Genomic DNA, 21,400 nt, shown 5'->3' with positions numbered 1-21,400 from the left:
GAATTTTAATATGTGTCATTTCTGCAACATTTAAATATTTGTGTAATTTATTGCTTAAGAATGTATTATTATTGTTTATTTTTGGGGGCACAGTGATGCTTTAGAGGTCTTAAAAACTAAAAAATCATGCATTAAAAATGATACACTTGGCATCACTTTGCAGTCCTTTGAAAAGTGGCGTTATATTTAATAATATCTGCGGTGAGGCGGTTGTTTTACATGCAGTCGGACATGCTAAAAGAGAACATCAGCATTACTGTGACGCTTGTTTCACAGACTGAATATAACGTGAAGGGAGAAGAAGACCTCAGGCTCGGCTTTCTGTGTGCTTTGCTTTTCCAGCTGCGCAGCTACATCAGCCCAATAAACATGTCAACGCTGTGAATGTTGCTTCAGGGAGTCATTTATTGTTGCCTTTGTGTGCATGTTGTTGTGTCTCCGAACATAAATGTACTCGTGAATTAGAATTACAAGACTACATTTGACTTGACCTTTACTGCGCATATATCTGTGTTGTTGCTTTGGAGCTTATCTGATTTGCTCTTGTTCACATTTATCGCACTTAATAGGCCTATTCATCGTTTTGAATATAAAGTGTTGGTAATAATAAATGTGCAGTATCACCAGCAGGTGTCGTGACATCTCCATGAAGCTGCGCTTTTATTTTGCTCTCAGACTTTTGGCTGCAAATTCAGACCACACCACCCTTTTCCTACCAGAAGTCTTTAAACACCAACATTAGACTAAGGCGCTTGAGACAGCCAATTTAGAGTTTCCTATGATTTACTGAAATGCGTGTAACAAACCCACGAAAGGTGACGTCCACACATTCGTGCTTTCCAGCATTCTTTATTATTACGGTTGCCGTTTCCACACACTGGCTGCAGCTTCCACACTCCCCCCCACACGCATCAACAACAATAACTGCAGCAGAACCCAGCACAGACCTTAAACCGACCGGCGAGGCGTGATTGCGCACGCCGCTCAGGTGCGTCCGCCTCCCCTGCAGCGGCACTGCAGACCACGCCCCTTCACAGTGTGCAAAAAGAGATGGAAATACTGTTGGATGACGCATATTGATGATTATTTAAACCCCAAATTTCACAGTTGGATTTATTACTCCACATGAGAAGCATTTCCCTTGTTTGCCGTTCTGTTCTTGTGTAATTTGGCATCTCCAGACTTTCTTTTGTGTTTCCAGAACGGCCAGCCATCCCACTGAATCCTTTTCTGGTGATTATTCAGTAAAAGATGGATCTTTTATCTCTCTGGTCCTGTACCAGGTCTTTGCTGGATGTTTTCTTATTTCTTAAGGACATGACTTTTAGAAATTGTTCATTTCTTTAGTCCTGCTATGTTGGACAAGGACGCACACTGTGCTGAGATTTTTTGAGTTTTCAGTTAATGTTGGGAATCACCTTACTGGTGCAGAAAAAAATACTATTTTATTTCTATGTCTGTCAAACTGTGTTATGGTTGCCATTTTTTGTAAATGTAGCTAAAAAATAGGAACATGCGATGTGTTTTGTGGCAGGCTGCTAATAGCAAAATTGCTTCTTTACAAAGTGGTCTTTTCTGTGTAAACACAACACCAGGTCATCACCCGTTAGATGCTTTTTTCTTTTGTTTTACATCAGTTTTTTTAAAACAAATTACAAGACAGTGCTGCTGTTTGGAAACAAAATATAAAGAAATAGATGGTGGATCAAGACTTTTGCACAGAACTGTTCAAATGACCATGTTGTTAAAATTTTAAGCCTCTGATTTTACATTTAAAATGTTATGTTTTCTAAATGTTGACGCAGAAATGAATATAGTGGCACAAAGGCAAACTACATTTTTAGTGTCTGAGCTGTTTTAAATTTTAGACTATTTACTCTAAATTGCCTCCTGAACTACAGGAGGCAACAAGCAGTTTGGTGAGTTAAAGCACGAAACAGACAAATGCTTAAACACCAGAACTGAAGCTAATAATCAGGAACTGGAAAGAACCCTTCAAAAGGAATATCAGAAATGAGGGAAATAACTTGCAGAGCTGAAAACAAAGAGTATTAAAGGGCCATGACTTAAATGTATTATTTATGAGAAATTTATTTCCCATAGCTGCAGATCCTGGGAAAAGATGAAAAAATGTTTTTTGTTTTTAGTTTAATGTTAAATTTACTCCCCCTGTCTCATTTCGTCTGCTCTCTCCAGCTGACCTGTGCATATATTGTCTCTGTTTACCCCTGTTGATTGTTGGATCGTCCTCATAACTATGTGAACCCCGAGCTCTGTAACTTCCTGCTTTGAGTTTCCCTTTAAATCCATAACACCTTTTTATTCCAGCATTTTGGTCCATAATAATCAGCTCATGCTGCCATTTCTGACATTTTGCTGTGAATTATTTACTTTTATTGGCAGTTGTTGTTTTTAGTTGCCATTTCCAGTGTCCAAAAATAAAAGTCATTATCCTTATCAGAGGCTGGTAACTCCTTTAGCTGGAGATGAGGTTGTGGAGATTACTTTGTGTTTACTTTTTGCTGATTATCTGATTGTCATATCCCAGAATGCCACTGCAGCAAGAGCCAGAGCGCTCTGTTCCAAGTTCATTATATAATCTCCAATATTATATCCATTCATTTTCTTCTGCTTATTCAATTCAGGGCCGCCAGGAGGCTGGAGCCTATCCCAGCTGTCGTCGTGTGAGAGGCGGGGTACATCCAGGACGGGCTGCCATGATACTTACATCATAATCTGTATCTGCATGCTGCTTGGCTTTCTGGTTCAAGAGATGATGGAAGAGCAGGAAAAAACTGGCTTCTTCTCTCCACCATCAAGTTTTCTTAAGTTTTTATGCTTATAATGGCACAAATGTACCTGAATAACAAAATCATTTTCAGCTGATCCAAAATGCTGCAGCAAGAGTTCTGACAGGGACTAGAAAGAGAGAGCAGATTTCTCCTGTATTGGCTTCCCTTCATTGGCTTCCTGTTAAATCCAGAATTCAAAATCCTGCTCCTCACATACAAGGTCTTAAATAATCAGGCCCCATCTTATCTTAATGACCTTGTAGTACCATATCACCCTATTAGAGCACTTCGCTCTCGCTCTGCAGGCCTACTTGTTGTTCCTAGAGTATTTAAAAGTAGAATGGGAGGCAGAGCCTTCAGTTTTCAGGCCCCTCTTCTGTGGAACCAGCTTCCAGTTTGGATTCAGGAGACAGACACTATCTCTACTTTCAAGATTAGGCTTCAAACTTTCCTTTTTGCTAAAGCATATAGTTAGGGCTGGACCAGGTGACCCTGAATCCTCCCTTAGTTATGCTGCAATAGATGTAGGCTGCCGGGGGATTCCCATGATGCATTGAGTTTTTCCTTTCCAGTCACTTTTCTCGCTCACTATGTGTTAATAGACCTCTCTGTATTGAGTCATATCTGTTATTAATCTCTGTCTCTCTTCCACAGCATGTCTTTATCCTGTCTTCCTTCTCTCACCCCAACCAATCGCAGCAGATGGCCCCACCCCTCCCTGAGCCTGGTTCTGCTGGAGGTTTCTTCCTGTTAAAAGGGAGTTTTTCCTTCCCACTGTCGCCAAAGTGCTTGCTCATAGGGGGTCATATGATTGTTGGGTTTTTCTCTGTATCTATGAAGCGCCTTGAGGCGACTTTTGTTGTGATTTGGCGCTATATAAATAAAATTGAATTGAATTGAATCCTCAGCTAACAATAAATGTCATTATTTTTAACTGAAGACAAGTCTTCGGTTTTATGTCCATTTCTTCTATATCTGTAAATTTAATGTTTCTATTCTGCTCATAACCAGTTAATGCACACGCCCTGTGCTGCAGAAAACTGTTTATTAGTTCTTCAGGAGATTCATATTTCATACATAAAGCACATTTACTTTCCTCCATGTAAAAAATGATCAAACATTCATCCTGCCACAGGCAAAGTGTTGTATCAAAAACATTAGCCGGCACTTACACATACACAAGTTTAATTACTGTATATGTTATAATCCAGCAGATACACACATGCACACTGACAGACTCAAACTGTTAAAAATGCATTGTTTTGATTGGTTCATCTAGTCTAAATACGGATCTTCGACATGTCGTTTGGGTGGAAACGCTGACAATCACACACTCGTCACCACGGCTGAACTTGCTTGTCAGACACAAATTTTCCGTGAGGCTCTGTGGCTCCGGATGGCAGCAGGGCCAGGTACACTGGAGTGACAGCGCCCTCCTCTGGTGACTTGGGGGCTTTATCGCCAGCCATGTCGGTGCGCACCCATCCTGGACAGCAGGCGTTCAGCAAGATCTGTTAAAAGAATAAAAAACACAGAAAATAAAAAGGAAACAAAGCAGAAACTAGGAGATAATGTTGTTGGCAACGTTAAAGATTTTAAATATTAGTTACCCCGTCATTTGGTCTCTGCTTGGAAACTTGACGAGCAAGAATCATGGACAGGGCCTGAAAACACACACATTCATAATCATAATCAAAGAAGTACGCCGATTAAGATTTAGAGCAGGTTCTTTACGTGTTGATATGAACTTCATTTTCACATCAGCCGTACCGTCACCCCGACTTTAGATGTTCCATATGCTGAATCAGGCCAGCCGCCTTCTTTGTGTTTGCCTTTCTTGGCTTCGCTGACAAACCGCTGCATCAGTCCCACCAGCTCGTCCTCTGTGAGGTCCTCACTGCGGAAACGCTGCTGGAGCTCCGAGCTGCACTTGTTCAACGTAAGTGCACTGACAAAGCTGGAAACATTCACCACACGACCTGAAACGCACACACAGGGTAACAAACCTCTTCATGTGCATCTCTCACAGCACGTCAAGCAAACTCATCATCTTCCAGGAAAGATTACACGCGAGTTGGCTGTAGTGTGTCTGCATGTTTAATTGTTGTCGTGCTTTGTTTTCCGCAAATTGTGATCACACATCTGAGGGCAAACAAAAGATATCGCTTTCCAATTATAGATCAAATGTTCAAGATGTGCCAACAGAGAACGTTTTCGAACATCCACAGTCATTAATAGTCTGAATCGAAGCCAAACTTGCTCCTCTAATCAAACGCTGACCAAAGCTGTTTATTCAAGCAGCGGCGACGCGCGCGACCGGCAGATTTGATCCGGCCTCGTGTTCGTACCTCCAGCTTTAACGATCGGCAGGAAGTGAGTCAACATGTCTCTGGTGGCAAAGAAGTTTGTGTTGAGGGTCACCTCGGCCTGGACATCAAATGGAGTTGTGTCTGCCGCTGAAAAACAACAAAGTTCACATGTTGTCACCTCCTTATTCATTTCAGCCTTAATCATTTATAGATCTTTTTATTTAATTAAAAAGAGGATTTTTAATCAAATAAATTGTATTTGATTAAAAATCCTCTTTTTGTTCAGAGCTATAGGATAATTTTCAGAATGTTTACGTTATCTGACTCTTCTTCATCACGGCGGATGTTAGGGGCGAATATCTGATGGTTTTCAGGAAGACTACAACACATTAATTCACTTACATATGCACCATAGCATTTCTTATATTATTGTGTAGCTGTATTCACACATACACAGCAACCCTGAACTTTTAAAGACATGCATGATGGAAGTGCATGTGACAATGAAAGTGCAGCCCCGAGGGCTAAAAACTGAAGCTAATGCGGAGGTGTAAAAACCTGCATCTCCTCTGATGGTTTCTTCTAAAAGCAAGTCAGTCCCCACAGACTCCCACGTTAAAATGCTCAACCTATTTTCCCTTCAGCCCAGCTGGGGGAATATGTGGCGTAGCTACTTTAAGTGACAGATCTGCTAGCTTCAACTTGGCTTCACCTCGGCTAACTGCACTCCCTGAAGTGGGCCCCTTGAATATGTTTGTGGTGTTGGTGCCCTTTAGATCGGACCCATACAGGCTACAGTCACAGCCTGCTAACTAAGCTTGCTAACTTTAGCTGCTAACTTAAAACGTCACTCTTTGCTCCGTATACGGTGAGTGTGATGAGCTACAAGCACAGCCGAACGGCTTTCTGATCATTTATGCAACGAAAAGGCCTAAAAGTGGAGGAAAGGAAACGTAGCACAGGAGGACAAATGGTTCTTGTTTATGGATACTTTAATATTTTTCAAATATTGACAAAGAATCAATTGAATAATAAATAGTTTTAACTTTTCAGGTCTCTAGTACAACAGACGGATTGGGGCTGCAGCTGCAGTAATGCGGACGCTGCACCGGTCCATCGTGGTGAAGAGGGAGCTGAGTGTAAAAGCGAAGCTCTCAATTTACCGGTCGATCTACGTCCCTACCCTCACCTATGGCCACGAGCTGTGGGTAGTGACCGAAAGAACGAGATCGCGGATACAAGCGGCAGAAATGAGCTTCCTCCGAAGGGTGGCTGGCCTCTCCCTTAGAGATAGGGTGAGAAGTTCGGCCATCCGGGAGGGGCTCAGAATAGAGCCGCTGCTGCTCCATATCGAAAGGAGCCAGCTGAGGTCGTTGGGGCATCTGACAAGGATGCCTCCTGGGGTTGGTGTTCCAGGCATGTCCCACCTGGAGGAGGCCCCGGAGCAGACCCAGGACACGCTGGAGAGATTATATCTCTCGGCTGGCCTGGGAACGCCTTGGTGTTCCCAGTTGTCCACGGACAAAAGGACAACTTTGGTTAATCTTGACTGCTGAAGTGTAAAATGTTTTAAATTCTAGATAAAGATTGATGCTCCAGCAGCAGGGTCTTCAAGCATGCAGGGTTGCATGCTTGAAGACCCCAGGGCCTCAGCTCTACATAGGATACCAGGTTAGTCAAAGACAAGGAGCTAGACAAATGGTTGTGCAAGAGGCCAACAACCTCCTCACATAAACAACCTTCTGTTATAGAAACTGGGAAGAAGAAAAAAATCATCACACAACCTACTTTCTTATTCTAGATCGGTCGCAGCAAGTTGCAGCTTTATGTTTCACATGGGATAAAAAGAAATAGTGGTGGTGTCAGTAGTACTAGACGTTGTAATTGAACTTCCTGTGTATGAGGCTGTAGTGCACAATACAGTTAAAATCAATGTTTATATCTAATTCTACCTTTGAATGCTATCCCAGCATTATTGATGAGAATGTCCACTCCGCCGTACTTCCCTTTAAAGTAAGCAGCAGCAGTTTTAATGCTGTTCAGGTCATTGATGTCCAGCTGGTGAAACATGGCCTTCAGCCCCTCAGAGGACAGAGCCTTCACTGCGTCCTCACCACGCCCGCTGCAACACACACAAAGCGTTACTGTCAGCCTCGGAAAACCATGCTGGTTTATTGTTTCTCACTCAGCTTCCTAGTGTGGACAACAGCATCTGTGTGTGCTCTTTGCTCTTCTTGCTGTCTTAAAATAACTGCAATATGTAATCAAATCTGTTCCTAGATGCAATTACTTTACAAACTAGCGTAAAACATCTAAACTCATATACATCAAAAACAAATACCAACATGTGACCAGCAGATGTCGCCAATCTGCACTGAATTCAAAACTGTTAAACAGTCACTGTGATTCAACACTTTTAATCTTTTCATCTTAATACCTACAATTGTTTTGTAGTTTAGAGATAAATATTTGTTTTTAATTAGTTTTTTCTGCAGATTTAAATTAATAATGATGTAACTTTATGTTTTCAAGGGGTAGAGGTTTTTTCATTGCCTTTTTTTTGGATTTTTAAGTGTTTGAAAAGGTTAGAGGCAAACATCAAATACATGGAAATAAACCAAAAATATCCTTACAGCAATAAAGTAAAACAGAGAAATGATTTTGCAGTAAAATCAGGTGCAAACATGAGTCTGGTTCAGGTGTTAGCAGCTGTGGTGCTTACACATCTCTAGCAGTGAGGTAAACGTCTCCTTCAAACTGCTTGCAGAGAGCTCGGACGATGGCCAGGCCGATGCCCTTGTTACTACCTGTTACCACAGCAACCCTGGTTGACATGTCTGTTCACAAAGAGAGCGACATGTGAAGTAACAGCTTAAACACACAAAGTATTAAACTCATCAATAGCAGACAAATAAACTCTATGAAAGGCCAGGGACGTCCACTCCTTCCAAATAACTGCTGAGTCACCTCCGCTAACACTAGGTAGAGCTAATGCAATAAAAGTACTCTTAAAGGATTTGCTAAGCTGCTTATAGAAACACATTTTTATTCCAGTTTAATAATACATATAAGTGTGGATTACAGCTGTAAAACCAGCCCAACAGCAACAGTTTCAAACTAAAGCAATCATTTAAAGAGTCACAATAATGACTGTTACGATCTACAGGTGTGACACAAACTTCTAGCTAAATAAATGCCAATAATCCTGCATAAATATCATTCTAACAGGTTTTTAAGCAACTACACTCAGGCTGTCAGTACTTAAAGTGTGACGTTAGCTTTCAGAGATGACCTGCAGGATCTAGTTATATAAAGCTGGCTAACTCATAGGGGTGGGCGATATAAACGATATACAATAGAAACGATATAAATTTGGCCAATGATAGAGATTTTGACTATATCGCTCTATCGCGTGTTGATGATGTCATCAAGCTGCGCCTGTTTTGGTCGAAAGCATCGCAGCGGCTAAAACCATTATCATCTGCAAATTATGCCAGGCGACAGTCATAGCAAAGAGATGAAGCACTTTTGAAATATGGGGAAAGCCAAAAACTGCGCTTCCTCCACTTCCGTAACATTGATTCATTAATGTTGAATTCTCTCGCAGCTGCTCTATTCCCATGATGTTGCAGTATATTAATAACTAACCTCGTATTGTGGATGAATAATCTCAGTTGTTCTCCTGACTTAAGTTTGGCCCGTGTATAGCATCCTACTATGCGATTGTATTTGTTCATACAGAATCCCTCAGCTTCACTGTGCTAATGTTATGCTAACATAGCTGTGTCGCTAGCAATCACGTAGCACAACATTATATAGCAGCTAGTCCAACTTGAGTAACCCTGCAAACGCCACTGCTGTTTAGTTTTCTGTCTTCATTTATGTTGGAAGTGGTAGCAGAGCTGTACGTTTGAATTAGTTTCAGAAATCTCTCAGTCAGAACATGGTATGAAATGTTTAGGTGGAAACTAGCGAGCTAACTTCCTGTTAACTTCTAACTCCGTTAAATTTAATAAATTCTGTTTTCATGGATGTAAAACTTAATTGTTACACCCGGTAAAGCAGCAACGCTGATGATTTAATTAAAGATGAAAGAATTTAGACCGTTTTTAACTCTTAGTGTTCGTTTGACTTTGGGACCTGAAACCGACGGAGTTTTGGACCCAGATTACTCCGTGAAGCTCCTCACTACGGCAGCCATAATGCTCCAACAATCCATCAAGCAGTGCGACTTACCAAAGTTGTACTAAAACATTTTTTTAACAGATTTCTGCACGACCAAATCAGTTCGAGGTCAGTAAGCACAACCAGAATTCATACATAAGGCACACTCTCGATTTTTGAGAAAGTTAAAGCATTTTAAGTGTGCCTTATAGCGTGGAAAATACGTTATACAGAAGAAAAGATTATATCGTGATATATATTGTTACCGCACATGCTTCAAATTATATCGCGATATGAATTTTAGGCCATATCACCCAGCCCTACTAACTCATACAAACATTAGTAGAAGGCCACACTATGGACAAATTTGTAGTCTGAAAGCTCCAAACACATCTGGGCCACTTCTGACACTCACAGTCACACAGACGCCTGGACACAAGTGTTTGGTGTGTCAAGTTCTTTATTTCTTCAATACTAAAACATAACACAGAGGACATGTACATGTGTGTACACTGAACAGTTCTAGATGGGAAATGAATAATACAAATCAATACAGCTTCAATAAAACCTTTGAAGTATGTGATATTCAGAGGAAAATGAACCAGCCAGAGATTTGTCATATTTCATATAAGATCCATATTCTTCATACTTTGTTTAATGTACCTGACCTCATAGACACACCTTCCTGTTTCTGTCTCTCTCTGTCTTCCTCAATGCAGGAACTCCAGCAACACTTAAGGGAAGATGAACAACTTTAATAATTGACCAACTTCATCAGGGTCATGACCCTAGGAGATAATCTGTCTTCCTTCTCTCACCCCAACCGGTCGCAGCAGATGGCCCCGCCCCTCCCTGAGCCTGGTTCTGCTGGAGGTTTCTTCCTGTTAAAAGGGAGTTTTTCCTTCCCACTGTCGCCAAAGTGCTTGCTCATAGGGGGTCATATGATTGTTGGGTTTTTCTCTGTATCTATGAAGCGCCTTGAGGCGACTTTTGTTGTGATTTGGCGCTATATAAATAAAATTGAATTGAATTGAATTGAATAGATAATTTGATAATAAAGTCTAGCCTATGTCTAAGCCTGCAAATGTAGATAAAACATTAGCATTTCTTTTTAGGGTTTTTCCATGTTGTTCTGACTTTTTCCTGTTTTGGGACATAGTTTCCTTTTTTCTTTTTATGTTACTAAAAACATTTACATTATTCATCCTGTTATTAGTACTTTCTCAAATCCGGAGAAACAGAGGATCCCAGACTGAAATGCATAACACCATCACGCACGCAGACACACACAGTCATGCATCCATGACTGATCTAACCCATTCTGGGGTTTTGACGTTCTTACAAAAAAAGAAAGGTTTTCTTTCTGCATTTCGTCACTGTGTAAATACACTTGGTACAACATTAGGGGGCTTCTAGACAGACCACACACACATAGACACGAACGCACAATGATTACGTTTCAACAAAGTGGAAGCAAATTGCCATTAAAACCTAAAAAACCTCTCGTGTATTTTAATTAATTGCTCAGGCCACCTCACCTTTTTCATTCTAACACCACCCGACGGTCTGACATTAGAGCCACTCTGTCCTGCTATAACAACGGATTTTAACCGGACACGTTCTGCAAAATAACGACTTTTGTAACGTGATGAACTAACGTGGTGTGATATTAAAACGGGAAAAGTTTGTTGCCTAATTATCAAAACGACAAACTTTTAAATGGGGACTGGTTCTTCGCCCACACGGAAAAAACTCAGTTATATTAATCAGGCTGCAGACGTTTCTTACCTGCGGCTGAAGCTGTCGTCCTGACCGAAGATTACCACAGGAGTGAAGCGCTCGCAGAGGAGGAGGGAGCACTGCGCAGTAATACCGCGCCTACACGGAAGACCCAGGTCCCAGAGCCAGGTACATTTTTAATGCAAGATCAAGTTTAATCAGTTTAAAATAAAAATAAAAATTCAAGAAATCAGAGTTTGAGTAATTCCTCTAAAGGTGAAGGTCTTATGAAGACCTTTGATTTGGAATTATATTTAAAAAAATCTATTTCCTCCTCCATCTCTGAAATGTTTTGCATGGACAGTTAAGTAAACAAAACCAGTTCTTTTACTAATTCCAGTTATTTCTGCTTTCACTGACACGTGTTAGCAGTGTAAACTCAACTAATTGACATTGTCTGTCCTTTAAACAAGACGCTTTAGATGGGGTAGCAATGTGAGGCAGCTGGTGGTGGTGGTGGTGGTGGGGGGGGGCGGGGTTCTGATTATTTTTAATTAACAGTAATTTAGCGAGTTTATTAAATGTTTTGAATGGTTCCTGCTTTACTGAATGGATGTTCTCTTAAGATTCAGCAGTTTGTGTTTTGTGATCTTCAACCAGTACCAACCAGGGGCAGTTTTAAGGGAACCACTGATAGAAAAACATGGGAATAAATCTAAACTTTGTCATTGCAGGACGTTATACATGCAGTGAAACCTGCTGTTTCTCTGTCATGCAGAATTTTGTTTTGTGGTGCAACAATCTGATAAGCCACCAACTGTTCAGACATGCTGTCAAAGGGTGCGTGTGTGTGTGTTTATGTGTGTGTGTGTGCGTGCATGTGTGTGTGTGTGTGTGTGAATCTAAAATAAAGTTTATAGGGTATCAGGTCACACAGTGGAAGCTCTATTAAGTGAAAATAACTTATTTAACTTAATTATCTGCTCCACCTCACCTGCGTGCATGCGTCTGCACCTTAGCAGGAAATGAAAATGAAAGTGGTGTCTAGTTCCCATCGTCAGCTGCACACATCGAAAGGTCACACGAGTTGAACGTGCAAAGAGTCAGGGCACAGCACATCATCAAATTTTCATTGCACTGCTTTAAGCTAGTCCGTATTAATGACTGCATTGTCCTTAAAAACATCCATCGCTGATATGCTGCACAATGCTTAGGCCTGTCGCTGCTGCCTCACCTAAATCTCTAATCATTTCAATTTTAAACATTCTTTCAAGCGAGTCCCGCGCAGCACAAAAGCAAGTTGTACAGGTTATGTGGAAGGGTGTGGAAGTTTAAACTAACGTATCTTTCCGTTAATCTGATGCATTCATAAAAATGAAGGCAAAACAGTGTTTGCTTTATCTCTGTGGCCTCTGGAGCTGCCATTCTGTAATAATTATTATTTTAGTTAAATATGTGAGCAAGAACCTGCTGATTAAACATCAACTATCGAATTCTACAAACTAAAGAAACAGACACACCCAGTTACTCTCATGTGAACTTGGCAGAGCTGAGTTAATCTTGATCCTGATTTCTGCAGCTGTACTTGAGTCAACCGTCAAGTCACGCAAATCAAAAAGTTCTCTGCGCGTCTAAACAAGCAGCCAGAGTTTGTTCTATTGATCCGATCACATTGTGCAGTTTGCAAACCAGCGTTTCTGCACATTTAGAGGCACTATCCTCTGCTGCAGCTACACATTCAGCAAGAGGGTCAAAGACCAACATGGAGCATATAACTGCATCTCTAGCACTACGGACATATAAAAGTATGAGGCTTAGAACAGAGTATGTGCTTTTGTCCAGCAAACAGCATTTTGTCAGGACAGGATGTTTATGTTTTAGCTTCCTTTGTGGTTCTGCTCTACATTGCCCCGATAAGCAAAACACCGACAGTATGGGTACAACGTGTGACCTATTCTACACCCCAGACAAGTTGCTTTAAAAACCGATTCACACCTCAAGCTCACTGCTTTTTGACAATTATTCACAATGTTGTAATTTTATATTATATAAATAAAATTACATTGTAGCCATAAACCTATTATGTTCTTTCACAAACATTTTCAACCTAAAGTCAATTTATTGGTTTAAAAAATCACAGTAAAGTTTTAATAACAAGCATTTTATTTTCTTTTTTTAAATATCTTCATTCAGAAACAGCAAGTTTACTTTTCACTTGTTAAAACACGTAAGAAACAAATATAGCTACGTTTTGTTTTCATCAGTTGAACACTGTCAGTTATCAGAACATCATTTTTAAATTGATGGATTTAACCTAACAAACGTTTTGGTTTTAGCTGTGTGATACAGCCGTTTGTAGATCTAATGTATCACATTATGGCCTTAAATATTACAAATTTCATTCTGGCAAGAAAAAGTTTAAACCTATAAAATAACTACATTGTTTTTGTACATTTTTTTATGTCATTATATATTCAACTTTCTATCACCATGGCTGAACTTCCTTATCGGAGACATACTTTCCATGAGGCTCAGTGGCTCCGGGGGCAAGCAGGGCCAGGTAGACGGGTGTTATGGCGCCCTCGTCTGGTGACTTTGGGGCACCTGGCGCAGCGATCTCAGTGCGTACCCACCCTGGACAACATGCATTAATCAAGATCTGTAAAAAAAGAATAACAAGTATAAGAAGGAAGGCTCCAAAGACAGAACAAAATCTTTAAGAATACATAACATCATATTAAGTCCTGTTTAGTTTATTTCCACACTGTCATTACGTTACAATATAAAGTGCCTTGAGACAACTGGTGTTGTGATTTGGCACTATATCAATAAAACAAACTGGTCTGCTGCACAGCATAGAAGAATCAAAACAGTTGTTTATAATTTGATTTTAAGATCATAAATTTCCGTTACCCCATCTTTTGGTCTCTCCTTAGACAGACGACGAGCATGAATCATGGATAGTACCTTAAAACACAAACAAAACATAATGAATGAGATTCAAGAATTTAAAACTAAAGCAAAAGCATTTTAATTGAAGTTTAATTGAAATGTTCAGGGATCAAGTTTGGAATAATGAATTTGCAGGTTGACTTAAGTCTGCCCATCTGAATATTCCTCCATTTTTCAACCTCCATCCATCCATTCGCTTCTGCTTATCCTTTTCAGGGTTGCGGGGGATGCTGGAGCCTACCCCAGCTGTCATAGGGCGAGAGGCGGGGTCTGTCACAAGGCTAACACACAGTGACAGACAACACTCACACTCACTCCCGCGGGCAATTTAGATTAATCAATTAACCTATCCCCACAAAGTGCATGTCTTTGGACTGTGGGAGGAAGCCAGAGTACCTGGGGAGAACCCACGCAAGCAAACTCCACACAGAAAGACCCCGGCCTGATAGTGGAATTGAACTCAGGACCTTCTTGCTGTGAGGCAACAGTGCTGACCACTGTGCTCATTTTTTTGAGCATATTTTGCAACCTCGTCAGGTAAAAATCTAAAGACAAAGTGTTCAGTCGTACCGTCACTCCAATTTTGGATACTGCATACGACATATCAGGCCAGCCGCCTTGCTTGTGTTCTCCTTTCTTGGCCTCATCAACAAATCGTTGCATCAGTGCCACCAGCTCGTCCTCTGTGATGTCCTCACTGCGGAAACGTTGCTGGAGTTCTGGGCTGCACTGTTTCAAACCGCTGGCGCTAAGCATGCTGGAGACGTTCACCACACGCCCTACAACACATACAATCAGATGCCTAAAGCACTCAGTACCGTGCTTCACTTCTATTCAGTGTTTGTGGTGTAGGACTTCCCATTCCTTCCTCTAGGTTTTATGGAAACCATCAGTAGTAATTACCTCTCACTGTTGCTCCAAAGCAACACCTAGCATGATGCTACTTCCACCATGCTTTACAGTTAGTCTGAATCTGAAGGAGTCTGAATCTTTTTATTAAAATAAAAACCAAAACTTGAGCAGCAGTAGACTGGAATGAGCTCTGCATCTGTACCTCCAGCTTTGATGAGCGGCAAGAAGTGAGTCAACACGTCTCTGGTGGCAAAGAAGTTTGTCCTCAGGGTCACCTCTGCCTGGACACCAAAGGGAGTTGTGTCTGACGCTAACAGGAAAAGAGATGACGTGTTGAATCATCAATTTCAATTTATAGCTGCAGTTTCAGATTATTGTATATGTAGATCCATCAGTATATGTTTATGATTCTACCTTTGAATGCTATTCCAGCATTATTGATGAGAATGTCCACTCCATCATACTTCCCTTTAAAGTAGGCAGCAGCGTTTTTAATGCTGTTCAAGTCATTGATGTCCAGCTGGTGGAACTTGGGTTTGAGTCCCTCTGAGTTCAAAGTCTTCACTGCTTCCTCACCCCGACCTCTGCAAAAGGACCAAAAAGGTTTCATTTACTGTTACTCTCAGTGCTCAGTGGGTTTTTTAACTCTCTTTTCCTTTTGATCTTACATTTCCGTAAAGCCAAGCCAGCTTTATTTTTAAAGAACTTTAAAAACAGCTAGCACCGACCAAAGTAAAGTGCTAATATTAAAATGTAAAGCACACTTTAATATTTATTCTAAGTGAAAGTTTTCCATAAAATTTTGCTTTTTTTTATGCACGCCGATCAGAAATGCCACACATTCTAAGGCATGGCAACCATTCCTGATGTACATGGAAACATTTAAAATGACCACCTTATCATGACCGGATGCCATATCTCTATATCACTATCATAGTTAACTGTACACTGAATGTCCCTTATACATTTTATTTTAATATTTGTTTGTTGTTGTTTGTTTGTTTTTTGTTGTTTTGTAGGGGTTTCTTTGGTTTGTTTGTTTGTTTTCCTTCTCTATTTCTGTTATCTTTTGGGGTATTGTAAATACTGACTAGCAAACTACTGTGTGTTCAATGTTTTGTTATTAACATGCTGCTGTGACTGAAAATAAAATTTATATATATATAAAAAAAAAAAAAAGAAATGCCACACATTCCCTTTCACAGTTATGCTGATGCCATCCATTGGATTGGATGTGTCTGTCCCACTGTTTAACTATCTGTATACATGATGTTAAAGACTAGTTAATACAGAACTTTTTTACCCTAAATGAAAATAAGACTGAAGTTATTGATTTTGGAAGTCATACCCCTTTGGATAAGTTAACAGATACCCTCGGTCCTCGTTCCTGTCATCATTCCCAGACTGTAAGAAATCTTGGAGTGTTTTTAGATAGCACTTTTAAATTAGAGAAGCAAGCGTCCACAGTTGTGTAGACCAATTTTTATCAGTTCAGTGAAATTGCCAAAGTGAAACTTATCTTCCTTCAGATGACCTTGAAAAACATATTCATGCCTACATCTCCACTAGACTCGACTACTGCAGTTCTCTTTATTTGGGTCTTGAACATTCATCTCGCCATCACTTGCAGTTAGTCCAAAGTGCTGCAGCATGTCTTTTAACAGGTGTCAGGAGGAATGATCACTCCAGCTTTAGCAAATTTGCACTGGCTCCCTGATTCTTTTACTTTTTACTTTCAAAGTTTTAAATGGTATGGGACTCAGCTGCTTAAGCAAACACCTCAACATATATAACCTCAAAGGAGCACTGAGATCATCGAGCCAGATGCTCTTAGTACAACCGAAGTCTCGATTAAACCATAGAGAGGATCGGACCTTTGCTGTTGCAGCCCCTGGACTCTGGAATAACTCGCCACTCGATATTCATACTTCAGAGTTGAAACAGTCTTTTAAATTCCATCTTAAAACTAAATTTTTCACCTTGGCCTTTAATTAGAATTCAGTTTGTGTACCGTTGAGTTTTTTGTTTATGTTGTCACAGTGTATTGTATTTTCTGTTCATTAACTAAGCTGTAAAGCACTTTGGTCAACTACGTTGTCTTAAATATGCTATAGAAATAATTGACATTGACGTTGACATTAACTCTGGCAGTTGGTGAATATTCATGAATATTACATTTTCCCCAAAACTAAAACTTAAAACAAAGTCTTCAAGGATATTGTAATAATGTCCACAAGTGCTATTAAATCCACATAGATTGCAGTTAAGGATGTGACTGCAGTTATATTTGTCCCACGTGACCCAGGCTCGGTCCAGGTGGTACCAGGTAAAGATACCTACACATCTCTGGAGGTGACGTAAACATCTCCATTGAACTGCTTGCAAAGCGCTCGGACGACGGCCAGACCGATGCCTTTGTTACTGCCGGTGACCACGGCAACCTTGGTCGACATGTCTGCACGCAGAGAAAGAGAGAGAGAGAGCTACAATGCAGAACGAAAGATGATTATATATTGACTTTGACTACTTTACGTGAGCATCCAGTCTGAGCTACATTTTCCTTACAAAAATCAAATACAGTTCATTTCAGTTTTATTTATATAGCGCCTAATCACAGCAGTTGCTTCAAGGTGCTTTATACTGTGACGTAGAGACCCTACAATAATACGGAGTAAAGAGAAACCGAAATCCAACAATCAGATGGCGTCCTATGAGCGATCGCTTTGTAATAGTGGGAAAGAAAAACTCCCTTTTAACAGGAAAACACCGAGAGGGACGGCCATCTACCGCGACCGGTTGGAGGTAAGAAAACAAGTGACTATTAAACACACAGGGTGATCACATTATTACATTAGCCAAAAAAAGAGCCAGCTGTAGGTCACAGTTCACTCCACTTTGCACTTTCGCTATCAGTCAACCACTTTGAACCTCATACCATGATTATATGCATTTTTCTTACATGTGCACAACTCTGTACTTGGGAACTGGCAGGTTAATTAGAAAATTTTATTTTTCACCTTCAGTCAACAACATATAACACAGAAACAAAGACTTAAGAAGATCCAAAGAGATATTGGGGAGGCTAGAATACATCTGAGCACAAAGAAACAGATAGAAATATCTCTAAACACCAACAAAACCCAGAATACAAAAGTAATGAATATGTATGTATAATGCATTTTAAGCCTTACATATGTTTCATATTTAATCCATCAGATCAAGTGGATCAAGTCAAGTTTGTCAAGTTTGAACTACTGATCAATTTAGAATATATCAACAGGCAATCTGACATGAAGAAATGGATGAATCCACCGTGATGAACATTTCAGACAAAAGAGAGAAGGGAGTGCGTTTTTGAGGTTTTCATGCTCTTGTTTTTGGACATCTGTTATCACACTATATCATGTCCTGTTTTACCTAAGACGAGAAAACAAAATAAAACGTGATTTATTCAAAGTGAAAATGGCTGGAGCATTCTGAAACTGCTGGGATTTGTTATTTAAGCATGCATAACCACTTCAACTGTTAAAAGCAGCATTTGTTATTGCTAAGCTATAACTACTACTTAGCCATCTTACAGCTAAGTAGTCTTTATATTCAAAGCAGTAGTAGGAAGCCACATCCACCCATCAACGCCTCTTACGAACCTTCTTTAAATCTCAGTTACCTCTGGGTTAATTCAATAAATAAATAAATAGATGCTAATTTGATATTGTTAGTTTGTTTTCTGCCTTTGTAAATGGCCGGTTTAGAATAATTAATGTGCCATGTATGCCTTTGCACTGTGGAAAGAAGCTAGTATACCTGAAGGGAGAACATGCAAATACCACACAGAAAGGCCCTACGATTTAAAACAGGCACCCTCTGACCTCTGTAGGTCTTTGATTCCTATGTTGTTTTGCTATTTCATTGTTCTGAGATTCCTGCATTGCCTTCAAAGACCAGTATGTACCTGCTGGATAAAGGTGGGAACTATGGTGGGAACACAGAAAGTTTATCTGACAGTCTTAAGTCTTTCTCTGAACTCTGTCACCACCGTGCCATAAGAAACACACACAGCGTTGGCGTGTATAGTTTCACATTCACATCACACCATTACTGCTGTTAAATGTCAGGTCACCTTTGACCTGAACAGTGTGTAATGGGTACAATGATTAATGGCAGAGAAATAACCTGTGTGAAGCGTGTATATGAAATAGTTGTTTAACTTTAAGGCAGTTCTCTTATCAGTGTGGGAGGCCTGTAAACCGGTGAGATTTGCAGAGTCATGATGATACATCGAAACAGTAAGAACTCAAAATATATATAATAAGTAATATTGAAAAATTGCGAATTCATCATAAATCTTACATTTAATGTCAACAATGTTTGTTTTGAGGGTTTAACTGCCTGTTTCAGTACATTCCAGCTATAAAGGAGAACATGTCATGTGATTTATTTACAAAAGAGCCAGTCAACTAACAAATGTGGAACAAAAGTAAAAGGATGTTTCTTACTTACTTATGCTGCTATTGTAATGTGGAACGAAGCTGTAGCGGGACTGAGAGCACTGCAGAGGACAATGAATTATATACTGCAAACAATGATAAAGAAGCTGGGTGGAGTTTTGAACAGTGTGCAAAGCCATAAAAAAACTAGCAAGTTGTTGAATATTAATAGGTAGGTGAAGTACACATAAAGCAATACATACATGTATAAATACTGGAACAATATGAAAACATATACATTTAAAATTTTTGTTAGTACCCCTGAAAATTGCTGCTGTCCTGACTGGTTAGACAACGAGGAGCAATTGCTAAGCTTCAAACCATCTGGAGAGGAACCAGCCAACTCTACTGATCTGTTGTGGGAACTGTGAATGGCTAAAGGCACTACATATTTGTTTAATGTGCAAAAATTAGTCCAGAATTCCTTAAACTGTTACTCAAAGCCAAGTAAGTATCTGGTTAAATTTGAAGGTCAATAACGTCAGTGTTATCTTAACTTAGAAGGTGGAAATTAGAGGTAAATGGTAGATGGCCTGTATTTGTATAGTGCTTTACTAGTCCCTAAGGACCCCAAAGTGCTTTACACGTTCAATTCAATTCAATTCAATTCAATTCAATTCAATTTTATTTATATAGCGCCAAATCACAACAAAAGTCGCCTCAAGGCGCTTCATAGATACAGAGAAAAACCCAACAATCATATGACCCCCTATGAGCAAGCACTTTGGCGACAGTGGGAAGGAAAAACTCCTCTTTAACAGGAAGAAACCTCCAGCAGAACCAGGCTCAGGGAGGGGCGGGGCCATCTGCTGCAACCGGTTGGGGTGAGAGAAGGAAGACAGGATAAAGACATGCTGTGGAAGAGAGACAGAGGTTAATAACAGATATGATTCAATGCAGAGAAGTCTATTAACACATAGTGAGTGAGAAAGGTGACTGGAAAGGAAAAACTCAATGCGTCATGGGAATCCCCGGCAGCCTACATCTATTGCAGCATAACTAAGTTCAGTCATTAACCCATACACTGGTGATGGCAGCTACATTGTAGCCACAGCTGACCTGGGGCGCACTGACAGAGGCGAGGCTGCCGGACACTGGCGCCACCGGGCCCTCTGACCACCACCAGTAGGCAACGGGTGAAGTGTCTTGCCCAAGGACACAACGACCGAGACTGACCGAGCCAGGGCTTGAACTGGCAACTGTCCGATTACAAGACGAACTGCCAACTCTTGAGACACGATCGCCACAGAGCCTTTTGTTTTTAAGTCATGCCTCTAGTTTAACATGTTACTTTGTATCATCTGGCTTCATGGATAAAGCTGGATGTCATCTACATAGCAATGAAAATGTTAATGGTCCCATCACAGAACTGTGCTGTGTAACGCCGTTATTAATTTTCATGTGTGCAGAAGACTGCCCATTCATATGCACACATTGTACTCTGTTTAATATATATGATTTGACCCAGTGCACCGCAGTTTCTTTAATACCAGTGTTGTGTTTTAATCTCTGAAGTACAATATAAAGGTCAAAAGTGTCAAATGCTGTATTGAGTTCTAACATGACAACTACCAAGTTCACTGTCAGAGGTCACGAGGTCATTCTCAACCTTCACTATTCTTCAAATAGACCATACCTCTACAACTGATCAGTCAGGTGTTTGATAACTACTCTTTCAAGAACTTTACAAATAAGAGGAAGATTGGACATTAGACAGCTGTATGCTTTTAAGTAGCGGTTTAATTTAGACACACCTTGAACCCTGTGGTACAAATGCAAGTGTGACGTGACAAGATCCTCTAAAAAACTGTCTCATGGTGCCAAATGCAGCTGCAGCATTACTTCTAAAACTCCAGCCTCATCGTATTTTTTATGACGATCTATTATAGTATGGATGATTTTATATTAGGAAAATACATTTACAATGTAGATTTATTGCTATTGTGTGCTTTTAATAACCTTACTTTGAAGTTGTTGAATTGCTTTGACACAAAATGAGTCTTAATTAAAAGCATTTTATTTGATTTCAGTTAATGCAAGTTTGAGTTGTACATCAAAAAGGAAGGGATCCAGTTTTAGAGACAGGCCACAAATTGAGTCGTCATCATGAACACTGTCACTTTAA

General features: G+C 40.2%; 2 protein-coding genes across 2 annotated transcripts; both read right to left on the bottom strand.

Moving 5' to 3' along the window:
• Positions 1 to 3,826: 3,826 nt before the first annotated feature.
• Positions 3,827 to 11,110, bottom strand: LOC102798300 (carbonyl reductase [NADPH] 1-like). The gene is made up of 7 exons (XM_035904765.2): positions 11,054 to 11,110; positions 7,824 to 7,938; positions 7,054 to 7,223; positions 5,141 to 5,248; positions 4,563 to 4,771; positions 4,403 to 4,456; positions 3,827 to 4,303 (listed from the first exon to the last, which is right to left on the bottom strand). Exons 2-7 carry the CDS (start codon positions 7,934 to 7,936, stop codon positions 4,130 to 4,132), a joined length of 828 nt encoding a protein of 275 aa, XP_035760658.2. The 5' UTR covers positions 7,937 to 7,938; positions 11,054 to 11,110; the 3' UTR covers positions 3,827 to 4,129.
• A 2,359-nt stretch (positions 11,111 to 13,469) lies between these two features.
• On the bottom strand, positions 13,470 to 17,241 carry LOC102779538 (carbonyl reductase [NADPH] 1-like). The gene is made up of 6 exons (XM_006810029.2): positions 17,129 to 17,241; positions 15,203 to 15,372; positions 14,991 to 15,098; positions 14,507 to 14,715; positions 13,898 to 13,951; positions 13,470 to 13,643 (listed from the first exon to the last, which is right to left on the bottom strand). Exons 1-6 carry the CDS (start codon positions 17,239 to 17,241, stop codon positions 13,470 to 13,472), a joined length of 828 nt encoding a protein of 275 aa, XP_006810092.2.
• Positions 17,242 to 21,400: the final 4,159 nt, after the last annotated feature.

This window comes from Neolamprologus brichardi, chromosome 13 (assembly GCF_056152115.1).
Source record: "Neolamprologus brichardi isolate AB-2024 chromosome 13, ASM5615211v1, whole genome shotgun sequence".
NCBI lineage: Eukaryota > Metazoa > Chordata > Actinopteri > Cichliformes > Cichlidae > Neolamprologus > Neolamprologus brichardi.
Note: the sequence above shows the minus strand (reverse complement) of the source record. Positions and strands in the feature narration are given on the sequence as shown.